At 60.7% G+C, this 13,058-nt stretch overlaps 1 protein-coding gene across 1 annotated transcript in view; it reads left to right on the top strand.

Moving 5' to 3' along the window:
* Nucleotides 1–10,313: 10,313 nt before the first annotated feature.
* Nucleotides 10,314–13,058, top strand: part of EPHA8 (EPH receptor A8) — a 31,503-nt gene continuing 28,758 nt past the window's right edge. Inside the window, exon 1 of the mRNA XM_069477439.1 lies at nt 10,314–10,407. Coding sequence (XP_069333540.1) covers nt 10,314–10,407 — 94 coding nt within the window. The remainder of the gene's footprint in view (nt 10,408–13,058) is intronic.

Here is a 13,058-nt window from a genome sequence, read left to right on the forward strand (position 1 = left end):
GGGACAGGCTGACAGAACAAGCCCAGGTGCAGATGGAGGGCCAGGGCGGGGCCTTGGGGGGCGTCCAGGATCAGAAACACGTCTCCGCAGCCCCCGCACGGGGCCAGCAAGCTGGAGGCTGGGTGGGGCCGAGAGACCGGCTCCTAAGGGCGGGTGGGGATTCAGGACAAGAAGGCGGCCAGGTCCAGGAGGCAGGAGGGCATGATGGGCGGGGTCAGGAACTCAGGGGTCAGCCGAGGGGCCCCGAAATGGAGGCGGGAGAGCCAGAGAGGAGAGGGCTGTGAACTCCTGGCTGCACCCACAGGACGCTGCTCAGAACCTCCAGGGGCCTGGGGGGCTGGGAAGGCTGGCCCAGGAGACAGTCTGACTGAACAGGGCTGGCTGGCCAGAGCCCGGCACAGCCCCCAGGGAGCTGAGCCATCAGGGGTGGATGTGGGGTACGGTGCTGGCTAAGTTGGGGTCCTTCACTCCGCTCACGTCAGCCACTTGCCTGCAGTGCCTTTGAGCACGTCACTCCCCCGCAGCCCCCAGTCCCTCCTTACTAAGGGGGTGTTTAAGGCACCCCCTGTCTTCAGTGGTCAGTGCCAGGCTGGACTCAGGCAACGTGGGCAAAACATTGAGCACAGCCCACTCACCCTGAGGGTCTGTCACAGCGAGCCGGTGTGACGATGGGATGACCAAGGGGTAAGTGCTGGGGCACCGACCCCGACTTCAGGGGTTCGGTTCAGTCAGGGAAGGCTTCAAGGAGGAGGTGATGTCGAGCTGAGACCTGCAGAGGAGAAGTTAGGCCTCGTGGGGAGTGGCAGGCGGGGCAGGGCCCGGAGAAGGAGCAGCACCGCAGAGCCCGCGCAGAGAGGGGTGATGAGCCGGCAGGGGGGCAGAAGCCAGGCCCGGAAGGGCTTCGTTTGCAGCAGTGGGACGGCTGCGGGTGATCCGCAGGGCAGTCGCCTGCTTGGAAAGATCACGCTGGGTGTGGGGGAAGCGGGATTGGAGGTGGGGCACCTACAGGCAGGAAGACACCCCCAGAGGCAGTGGCAGGACAGAGGGAGGGGATGGAGTTAGAGGGGACAGCACCGATGGATGGTCCACACCGGAGCAGGACTGCAGACAGGGTGATGCCCGGGCTAATCGGGAGCGGGCATCAGAGAGGCTGAGCCGCTGCCCGCAAGGCCACCAGGGAGGCCGGCCGAGGGGCCAGACTGCCTCCACCTCAGCTGCGGTCCGTCACAGCCCGAGGCAGGGCCTGTCACCAGCAGCCCCAGGAAACACGGTGGCGGGAGACATGCCTGATGGACCTGTCACCACAGTGCCATCCCACCCAGCCAGCCCCTCACCAGGTAATCTGGTGAAAGCAGAAACGGTGTCCTTCAGCCGTGCCCCAGCTCCCAGCTCGGAGCCGGGGGGGCGGGCACACTGGGCTGGGAAGCTGCCTTTCTTCCCGAGCAGATGACCTTGGCCCAGCGCGGGAACGGCTTGGCTGGCATTCAGACAGCCTGGGCCCTGGCAGCCCTGGGCCCTGCAGCGGGGGCCGGACTGGGCTCTCACCCTCGTCCACTCGCATCCCAGGGAGTTAGTCTGCTTTTGGGGCAAATCCAGATTAAACCAGACTCTTGAGAACTCCTTCTGGGTGACCCCTGAGCCACTAAGGGGCCGCCAGCACCCAAGTTACACTCTGTGTCCTCCCCAAGAAACCTGCCGCAGGGAGTTCTCTGGCTGGGGGGACACACAGAGGCTGGAGAGTCAGATATCCTTGGGTTCATATCTGCGTTCTGCTGCTCCCTGGCTGGGGACCTTGGGCAGGCTCCCCCCACCCTGAGCCTTCCGGAGCCCAATATAAACGGCGACCCCTGCAGCCTTGGTGTGAGGCCAGTGCAGAGGGGGATTGTGAAGCCCCCAGCCCACGGTGGGCACCTCGTAAATGACACCCCCGTCTAGCTGCTTATTTCTGCCTGCTCTGGTGGGGATCAGGACCCAGCCTCTCCCTCCCGGCTCTCCCCAGGGCGGACACACAGCAGACCTGCAGCCTGGCCCCCCCTCTGTGTTCTGGTTGCTGCATGGTGACATGGATTAATGCAGGGGCCAGAGCACTGGAAAAGGAGCCAGGAGATTGGGTTCTAGACCCATATTTGCTGCTGGCTGTGCGACCTCAGAGAAGTCACCTTCCCTCTCTGGGCTCAGTGGTCACTCCCCTCATCCGCCCACATACCGTTTAGCTCTCCCTCCTTTGGACCCTACAGTGGGGTCATGTTCATGTCCCTACCCCATTGCCATGAAATATCTGTGCCACCAGACTAGTGGTTCCCCAAGGGCAGACGATGTGTCACCCAGGCCCAGCATCCGGCACGGGTCCCCACACTGTCCGGCCTCAGAAAACGTGGGTGGGTGGGACGGGATGGACATGGGACAGGGGTTTTCTCTGCCCAGACGACAGATGAGCAAATGGGCCCAGGAGTCCGGAGAGGGGGATTTGCCACTCGGAGCCCCGGGCTGGCCGCCCTTCCGTTCATTCTGGCCACAGCAACTGAGGCCTGGCTGCTCGGCCACCAGGATGGCCCCATGTGGGGGCCAGAGCTTCCTCCCTGCAGCGCCCACTCTGGTGACAGCCATGGTGGTGGTGGCTGGGAAGGTGGCCTCAGTGCCGGCCACGGCCCTGGCTCTGGCTCCTGGAATCCGACCTTCCCGGCAGTGCTGGAGCCGCGGCCCCTCCCCGCGCACCCTCTGCCTCGGCTGCTTTAATGAAAATCACACACAGATCTTTAGAGCTGCTTAGCATTTCAATACATCCAGTATCGGGCATTACCAAGTCACCCCCCCCCAAACCATTCCCCTGCTCTAGAGAGGTGCCACCCACACACTCACACCCGCACCATCCCCACCCGCACCAGCAAGTCACTGTCACCCAGGCACTCACTTGCGCCCTCTCTCTCTCTCTCTCTCTCTGTCTCTCTCTCTCTCTCTCTCAAACACCCGCAGACACACAGAGCTACTCCGCTCTGTCAGAACGCCGATGTAGGCTCCTCCCCGCACAAGGCAGAATGATGACAGGTTATATTTTAACACCAGGGACATTAAAGTTCCCCTTTCTCCTGCTCCCTGGGGGACGTCGTGGGACTTCGTGGGGAGAGGTGGGCAGAGGGCCATGAAGCCCAGGGGCTGTCTGCGCCAGGTATCCTGTTATTCTTCACAACCCTAAAGGACAGGTGGTGGTGTCCCCATTTTACAGATTGGGACTGAGACTCAGAGAGGGAAAGCGACCTCCCAAAGCCACACAGCACACAGGAAGGGCCAGGCCAGGGGTCTGAACCAGGTCTGACTCCAGAGCTCTTTGCTGCCTCCCAACAAATCTGGAGCTGCCGCCCTGGAGCCCTGTCACCCGCCCTGCCTCAAGGAGAGCCCCTGCCCCGCCCCACGCTCCGGCTTAGAGGAGCCCAGCTCCAGCCCACGACTTGGCAGAACCTCCCTGCCCTGACCCCTGAGGTGCCCAGATGCAGCCTCCCCTCGGGGCCACGAGCTCCCTCGCTCGCCCCACAAACCCGCCTGGTAACCCCCAAGTTGATAACCCAGAACCAACGCGGCAGCAGCTCTGTCCTCACCGCTCACCAAGCCCCGCCCCCACCCAGGACTTCCCCACTCTCCGAGGACTCACCCGCACCCCCTCCCAGCTGCCTCGTGACCAAGTGCTTGGGCTTTGGGGACCAGGCAGATCTGAGTGTGAATCCCGACTCTGCCGCTTCGTAGCTGTGACATCTAGGACAAGTCATCTCACCCCTCCCCCACCCGACTCTCATTTATACAGAGACAATGTAGATAATAATAGAACTCACTTCAAAGGGCTGTTATTAAGATTAATCCGAATAGTGAATATTCTGTCATATTATCCTAGACGCTGAGAGCCCTTGGAGCCCCCCCACCCTCCACGCCGAGCAGCACCCCTGGGAGGTAACGTGACTTGCCTAAAGTCACATGGGCAGTGAGTGGCAAAGAGAATGGAGCCTCCATTGCAGGTCCGGGCCAGGCCTCAAAAGGGGGCCAGGGCCAAAGCAGAAAGTCCTTGGGGGGCTCCCCTCCTGCCAGACGTTGAGGGTTTGGTACCGGGCGAGAGCACGGGGGTCCTTGTCCTCGCAGGAGGGTGGTGAGTCCGGGAATCAGGTAGGATTCCAAACTCAGCCAAGGGTGCTGGCTCTGAGAGGGTGCCCTAGGCCAGGTGGGTGGCTTCCCTGAGGCAGGGCTGGCTGAGCTGAGCTGAAGGGTGCCAGGGGGCGGGACGGAGGCTGGAAGAGGGAGCCGCAGAGGCAAAAGCCTGTGTGGGAAGGTGGGAAGGGGCGTGGCGGGCGCATTTGGGGAAGTGCAAGGAGGGGGAGGTGGTGACTGGAGAGGTTGCAGGGTCCCCGACCACCTGGACAGGGCCTTGCAGGCATGATAACGATTTGGGTCTTTATCCAGGGAGAGCAATGGAAGGCTCTGGAAGGGCTCTAATCCAGGGAGAGGAGGGCAGGGCATGGGACGGGATGGCATTTCCGGCTGCAGTGTGGAGAGTGGCTGGAGGGGCACAGAGAGTGGCACCGAAGCAGTTCTGGTGAGGGGTGATGGGGGCGCAGACCAGGCTGGTGGCAGTGGAGACAGATCTGGAGACGTGGGTGCCCCCAAGGTACGTTTGGGCGGTAAAATCAACAGGACGTGGGATGTCCTGGATACGCAGCTGGTGGAGAAGTTGGTCCCGGGACAACGTGCAGGTCCCTGACCCATGTGACGAGGTGGCGGTGGTGCTGGGAGAGGACCAGTGTGTCTGTCTGGGGCAGGGGGTGTCCGAGGGCTGTGGAGGTGCTAATGGGCTGGGGGGCGAGTGCGAGGGGGGCAGGTGGAGGAGAGACTGCAAGGGACAGAGGCGGTGAGAACAGAAGTGTGCTGGAAGGGGAGGAGAGGGGGAGCAGGCAGCAGCCATCTAGAGGGTCCAGGGAGGCTTCTGTTTGGGTTTGTTAGGACGGGAAAGACTCGAACATGAAGACGGAGCAGCCAGACCCCTGCGGCCATCCCCACGCAGTGGTCTCTCCAGGCTACTCTGCCACTCGCCAGCGGTTCCAAACCGTGGACGTGATTGATTACGTGTAAACAGGAGGAAGCAATTAGTCTGTGCATGCCTGTCCATTAATAAGCCTCTTATGTATTTACAACACCTCACGTACCCTCCAACCTAAGAACAGTTACCCGGAGAACAGCCAGGAAGAAGCAGAAGAGACTTCTGAGCAGTCACCACGGCTGACACCAAACTCACATTCGTTACTCATGAGGAAGTCCCTCACTTAGAACCTACTGACTTTTGCTTTACAAACAATTCTAACAAGCAGCAATATTTTTTTTTAAGCCCACAATAGATTAGAGACAGAAAATGAGGAGGCACTTGGAAACTGGCAGCAGCAGGAGCCCTTGAGCAGAGAGCAGAGGGAGCTGCCGGCCCGAGAGAGAAGGAAGAGATGGAAACACGACTCCAGCAGAGCAGGTTTAGTACAAGGGCAAACACATCTGCCCACCTCTGTGGCCCAAAGGCACCTCTGCCTTACACTGTCCACAAGCAGTAGCTCGGGCTAACTCATCTCCCAGTCCTCTCCCACATCAGGATTCAGTGACTCTCGGTTCATGGTGATGACTTTGAGCCACTGAGAAAGGGCTAAATTCCATTCAGCTTAAAAAGGACTTTTTTGGGGGGGGGGGAAGTATTTTAAATTGTAAATTTTATTTAAGTTTTGGTGCCTACAGTTTCTGAAATATCCCCTTGCGTGGAAAGGGATCTTGTAATCACCTAAATTTCCTGCTTCCCCGCCAGGCCAAAGCTCTGCGTGATCGAGGACTGTCTGTGTGGCCCACCGTTTTGTCCCAGCGCCGGGCCCCGTGCCACAGGAGGTGCCCATATATGTGAGTGTTGAATCAGTGAATTGATCAATAAATTAATATTACATACCAGGCAACATTCAATCAACAAAACAGTCTTACATTTAACTTGTTTTTATTTTTTAATGGGATACTAAAAAATTCAAATTACAAATGTGTCACACACTATATTTCTATCTGGCAAGGCTATCTTGGACACCACTGCCCTGACTCTTGAGGCAAAATACAAAGTTTAAACACATCCCCATGGTCTGGGTGAAACTCTCCCAGGGAACATAAGCTACTTGCTCACTCATTTCTGGGGGTGCTGTCCGAGAGGCTGTGTCCCCTCCAGCCTGGGAGTACTTCCAGGGCAAGGTCACATCTTGTCACCTGGGAACGCGAGCACCAGCCCGGTGGAGTGTCGGAGCCAAGCTCCCTCCACGCCCACTCAGGAAGACAGCTGGAGAGGGCATGTTACAGATGGGGAAACTGAGGCCCTAAGCAAACGAGGAAGCAGCATGGGTCCCGTGTCAGGAATCCAGGCTCTTCCTAAGGTCTCCAGCGACTCCCTCCTCCAGCCAGGGGAGACGGAGAGATTTATACGCAAAGGTCAGGAATGCCCGGACCCCCCTCCAGTCCTCCCACAGAGTGAACCAAGCTTGCCCTGGGATGTGGGGCGGGGGTCTCTCTGTGGGGGTCCAGGCTCTGCTCTGAGTGAGACAGCTCGGGGCAACAAGATGTCCAGGCAGGGGGCAGGGTGGCTCCGGGATGGGTGAAGATTCAGCCACTAACCACTGCCCCCCCCCACATTCATATACTCACCCATCTTCTGCCAGAACACCCCTCTACCCCGTGTGGTTCACCCTTGGCGTGCAGAGCCGCTCCAGTCCCCTGCTAAATACGGTAACGTCTTCCAACCTGAGATCTCTGGGTAGGTTTCCAAGCACGTTCGCCTCTGTGAACTCACTTAAGCTTCTCAGCAACCCTTTGAGTTGGTGGCATTATCTGCATTTTTATAACTGGAGAAACTGAGGCTCAGGAAGGTGACGTGAATGGGAATGATTGTATGTGCAGGAAAAAAAAGAAAGGTGAAGTGAGAAGAAAAACTCCTGGGAGCGTCCACATGGATCGGGGCTGCCTGATGTTCCCTGAAACTCCCTTCCCACTCCCAGGAGGAAGAGACATGGTCAGGGACGGGCTGGAAGGAGAGGAAGGACCGAGCCCACCCCTGCCTGCCCACCTCCCCCGCCCTCGATAACGTGCCTGCTGTGTCTGTCAGGGTCCCAGTGTGCTGACGGGAGAGGCTGGGCACATTCAGATTCACCCCTAAGAGCTCAGGCCAAGCGCATCTGGCAGGTGCAGCTAGCACACCTGAACAGCAATCCGGAAATGCAGCTGTCCCGGAACCCGGAAACGGCTCTCCAGCAAGGCTTGCCTGGCACATCTGGCCAGCGGAGTGCGGGCCTCTTGCGTGTCTGCTCATTCAGTTGCTCAGTCGTCCAGCAAATGGAGCACCTACTGTGCACCAGGAGGACCCGGCGGGACCCCTCCAGGCCCCCGTGTGGACTCCGCTCTCAAGCAGTTCAGAATCTGGGGTCAGGGGACAGTCAGAATCCAGTGGGGCAGAGGAGACAAAATAAACCACAAGCGTCGGGGGTTCTCCTCATGCACCCCTTAGAGCTTCCACCCAGTGAGTCCTCTCAAATCTCACTGTGCTTGTCTTTAAAATGGGTAACAGCTCTGCACTGCAGGGATGCAACTAGAAATGGGATGTAGATTCCAGCATGGAAGGCGCTCAAGGAATGACAGTGCCGATGGTGAAGCTGGGACAAGGAGCCGGCCCCCAGCCCCCACCTGGGCCCTACTGGCTGCCCTGAGGCTGCCTGACCATTCAGGAGAGGATGGGAGGCGCCATCTCCCCACAGAGCCTGGTGACAGCGCCTGTGTCTGGAGGAGCCTCCTCCTTCCCGCTGGCCGATCCGAAAGCTGCCCCTTTGCAACACAGGACAGCAGAGGGGAGGGCTGGGAGGGAGAGACCTGGGCAGAGGACACACCTGGGCTGAGCTGTCCTGGGGGTTCCACGGGGGCAGAGCGACAACTGAAAGCGTGCTGCTCTTACCACCACCGGGACATTTGGCAAAATGAGTCTCTGATTTTGCTAACAAGGATTTGGAGCGTGGCACAGACTCCTACTGAGAACCACGCCTCACACTCCCGAGTCCTTCGAGGGTTCCTGCCTGCTTTCTTCACTTTCCTCGCCTGCACACGGGCGAGCTCCAGGTTCGGTTGGCTCCACGTGCACCAGGGATACAGAACCCCGACTCCCAGCAAGGCCTCCCCAACCAACAAATATTTCTGGGAGCGGGGCCGGAGCAGGGCTGCCCGTGAGTGTTTGTGACCCTGTCCTGCATGCTGTCTGCATTTTCTGCCCCTCCTCAGCCTGCTCCCCCGATGCCCAGCCGCAGACTCTTCCATCTGATGAGCCTTGAAGAATGGTCTGGAGTCCTGTGGGCTGTGGCCACGGGTTTGCCCATGCAATGGTGTTATTAGAATGTTTGCATTCACTGCCAACTTTAAAAATCAGGAGATGCCACATAAAAGTTCCAGATATGCAAATTCTCTTGAAAATGCAGAAAATTGGGCTCACATCTCCTCTGGCGATGTTGGCTGGAGCTGGGTATGCTCTCCTAACAGTTTTCATGAGGGTGCCTGCCTTCTGTATGCGGGCATTTGAGTTTGCCACTCTGGGTCTCATCCAATCTGCTCCTGTACCCGCCCCCCCCCCCCATTCCCTTCACAGCATCCCAGAACAAGCTCTAACTAGTATCTGCTTGCATGCCTCTGGTAACAGGAGGCTCACTACATTTGCCAGGCAGTCCATCAGAGCTGTCAGAAAGAGGTCGTAACTGGAGCTGTCTCCCCCTTTCTGTAAGAAATAAAGATGCAGAGAAAAGAAGTGGGCTTTGGAGTCAAATAGGTCTGGATCTGAGCACCTCTCTAGCATTTAACCGACTACGGGATCTAAGGCAAAGCATGGCCTTTCTGAGCGTCAGTTTCCTTAGCTGCACCTCCCCTGCAGGGCTGCGAGGCATAAACTGGAGCAGGTGTATAAAGCGCCTCGAGCAGGGTCTGACTCATGGCACGCACACCCCAAATGGCCTTTGTCACCCTATGTAACCTCCAGCCATGGGTCCAACTCTTCCTCCGGTGACCACAGGAACTGGCAGCGAGGCAGAGGGAGCTGAACAGTGGTCTGTGCCCGGCAAAAGTCAGGGCGGAGTCAGGGACTTGCCCCATGGGCACCCACACTCCTGGGCCACCCCCAGGAGGCTGCAGGTCTCTTACTTGCTTCTGGGACTGACTCCTCGGCCCACCAGGTGCAATGCGGTTTGAGGGTAGCAGGGAGGGCCCCAGGAGGGAGCCCTTCACCCCTGCCCTCTTCCCACGGCCCTCGACCATCTCAGGATGAGACTCCCACTCCTGGGGAGAGGACCGGAGGCCGGGAAAAGTGGGGAATGGTAATCGCCCTCACTGGGGAACAGCTGCCCTCACCCCCCCCCCCGGTGCCTGCATGGCCCTGGCAGCATGCTAGGCGCTCTGCCTGGGCCCTTTCATTGAATTCGCACAACCGCCCCAGGACACAGGTACTGTTATCCCTGTTTTACAGACGCGGAAGTTGAGACTCAGAGAGGTCAAGAAACTTGCCCAAGGCCACCCAGCCAGGACTCGCATCCTTGTCTCTCTGGTCCCTGAGCCGCACTCATGAGCACTGCAATCTAAGGCTGGGCGGGCTAAACTCTGGCTGGTTTCGTGCCCAGTTTTTCTTTCTAGGGGTGTGTGGGGGAGGTCATTTTGTTTTTCTTTTTTACCTAAAAGTGCCAGTGAGTTGGTCTCTGAGCCTCAGTCCCCGAAGCAGTGTGTGTGCAAGCGCATGTGTCACCACCAGAGGCACCCTGTGTGTCCGAGGGTCACACATGTACCAGTGTGTGTTCCGGTGGATGCCTGGCCCGTGTGTGTCCACCCGGGGAATCCCGGGTGGGTCCATGTTCCGGTGTCGCGGGGCCGTCCCACCTGGCTCCGGGTGCCATGGCTCTGAGTCCACGTGGGGGCCGTGGGGCGCGGGGGTGCGCCGCCCCCGAGGGCGCGAGCGGGTGTGGGTGTGAGCGTGCGCACGTGCGGCGGGGTCCGCGGACCGGGGTCCGCGGTGCGGGCTCGGTGTCCCCCCGCCTCGGTGCTGATTGGCTCGGCGCCGTGACGGGCCGGCCCCCGCCCGGGGCGGCGGCGGCGGCGGCGGCGGGCGCGGGTGCCCGCGTGTGCGCTGTGTGCCGGCGTGTGCGCCGCGGAGTGCGCCGGCCCGGTGTGCGGGAGAGCCGGGGAGCGCGCGACGCGCGGGCCGCCGCGGCCGAGCCCAGGGTGCGCGGCGTCCCCGCCCGCCCGGCCCGGCCATGGCCCCCGCCCGGGGCCGCCTGCCCCCCGCGCTCTGGGTCGTCACGGCCGCGGCGGCGGCGGCCACCTGCGTGTCCGCGGCGCGCGGCGAAGGTGAGCGGCGGCGGCGGGGCGGGGGCGGCCGAGGGGCGCGGCGCGCGCTGCCAGCGGCTGAACTTCCTTTGCCGCGACCCTGAGCTCCAAGCAGCGAGATCCCTCGGCCTGGGGGTGCAGGGGTGGCACCTGGGAGAGACCTGGGCTTAAGTGGCGGAGCGATGGAGATGGGGACCCGAGGGCTTGAGGAAGAGGGACAGAGGCACAGGGGACTAGGGGACAGAGGGAAAGGACAGAGGAGTAGGGAACAGGGGCAGACTGAGGGGCGGACACTGGGGAGGAGGAGACAGGACTGGACAGAGAGGAGAGAAGAGGCATGGAGGAGAGAGGGGACAGCAAGGTAGGCAGGGGACGGGGACAGAGGACAGAACAGTGTGGCAGGCACTGGAGGACAGGGACACAAGAATGGGGGACAAGGTTCAGAGTGCTGAAGAAAAAGGGGATAGGACGGCATTGGGGGCGAGGGGCTGAGACAGAAACCAGGACCGAGAGTGGTAGGGCTGGGAGGGGACGGGAAGGAGGGGCAGGGGTGAGAGTCTGGGGAGAGGAGTGGCCGAGTGGCCAGGACTGGGGGAGACAGGGACAGCAGGAGAATACCAGCTGGAGGAGAGGCAGCCTGGGGGGCAGGAGGAGTGGCCTTGGGAGAAAGGGCCGGTGAGGAGAGGGCTCAGGGTTCAGAGAGACTGAGGCAGGCAGGGCCTGGCGAGCGGGGCTGGTCGGGGCGAGCCAGGGTGGTGGGGGCACCCGGGGCCCAGGAAACGGGGGGCGGGAGTGGGGTGGGGTGGGGGCATCGACTGAGCAGTTGAGACCAAAAGCATCTGGGAGGTGACTTTTGGTGGGGGCGTGGGGGGACAAGGAGAGCTGAGAGGGAGCACCCAGGGCCTCCCGTCTCCACACACACACCCACCTCTGCTCACGAGACACTCCAGGGCCAGCCCGGGATGCCACCCTGTACTGCATCCCACTCCCCAGCGGCTGCCTCGGACTCCCGCTGCTCCCACAGCGCTGGCCCGAGAAGCCAGACCCAGCGCTCTGTGCATGCTCCTGGGCTGATGTCTGGGGTTCAGAGCAGGGCTGTCCCCCGGCAGGATGAATGTCGGTGTGAGGACCGGAGCCTGTGTGGCTCCTCCACGCTCAGATCAGAGAGAGCACAGATCCGCCCCGCACACACAGCTCAGCGAGCTCCCACCCCACCCACAGGTGCGCACACACACTCACTGGGACTCGTACACCCAGGCCTGTGGAGACACACTTGCATGGACAGTGCCCCTGCCTGCCGGGTAACACCACAGTCATATGTGCAGAAATGCAGCCGGCACACATGTGCATGAGCACACAGAGGCACAGATGCATGCGCATGAAAAATCCATGCATGCATATACATGTATAAGGAGAGCCTCTCACTTGCGTTCATGCCCACTGAAACGCATGTGCGCAAACAAACGCCCACGGACAGATAAAATGATAGTGGGGTCCCAGAAGGGAGCAGGGGCCATTGCACAGGGGCTGAGAGGTGAGACGCAGGCAGACAAGCGGCTGGGGTGCGGGGGGGTGAGGCGCAGGTTCCTGGGACACCGGGAGAAACCGGGGTGGGGGTGCTGGGTGCACAGGGAAGAGGGCAGGACTGGGCACAAGGGGCCTTGGACTTCAGAGCTGCGCCTGAGAAGACAGCGTTCATGGGGGGACGGGGGCAGTGTCTTTGCCCAGCAGGATGCTAAGAGGCCCACACCAGGCCCTGGGCATGGGGGGGTGCACCCCAATTTCTCGTCTCATCTCTTCCATGGGGAGGAGCCAGTATCCTCCAGAGTCACAGGCTGACAAGCCCCAGAGCCCCTTGAAGAGGGAACTTTGGGCAGGCTCTCATGCTGGGGACAGACTGTGGGCCTGGGAGAGAGGACGTGTCCGGGGAGGGGCACAAGCTGGGGAAGAGGCAGGCAGGGGGAAGGGAGGCAGGTGGGGAGAAGCGTGTCCAGGCTGGAGGGAGGCATTGTCCAAGGGCCAGAGGCCACACCCCGTCTGATCAGCACAGCAGGGTGGCCACAGCCAGGTGCAGGTGACCCATGCAAGTCAGACAGCCATGGGGTGGAGACCTGGGGCCTGCGTTCCACAGGGACATGAGGAATCCTTTCCAGCACCGTCCCTGGGCTGGTATAGAACAGCCAGAACCCGCTGGGGAGACTGTTGGAACTCAGGGGGGGCTCTCTTTCCAGCTGGGGTCCAGCAGAGGTGACAGTGCCTTTGCCTGGCCAAGTGGCCTACGCCAGGTCCCTCGCCGTGGTCCTGCCGGGAAGGGCCCTGCCCCTGCAGAGATGGCCCCTAGCCCCGCCAGGTCCCAGCGCCCTCATGGCTCTCTTGTGTGGAACACCCTCTGCTTCAGGGTGGTCTCCGAGTCATTCAGAACCTGCCTGACATCCCCTGGCCACCCCGAATTCTCCAGCCTCGCCATCATGCGCTGCGTCCTCAGGGAATGTAAATCAATTTAAGTATTAGTCTCAGCGAAATGGAATGGGGGAAGGTGACGGTGCCAGGGAAAAAAAGAAATCGCATAATGCCTTCCACAGTGGAACAGGAGCGGCTTAGGAATTATCTGTGCTTCTCAGAGGAGGAGAGGGACCCGTCTGATCCCCCCAGAACAGCCCAGGCAGACGGGC

Source organism: Eulemur rufifrons, chromosome 8, assembly GCF_041146395.1.
Source record: "Eulemur rufifrons isolate Redbay chromosome 8, OSU_ERuf_1, whole genome shotgun sequence".
NCBI classification, from domain to species: domain Eukaryota; kingdom Metazoa; phylum Chordata; class Mammalia; order Primates; family Lemuridae; genus Eulemur; species Eulemur rufifrons.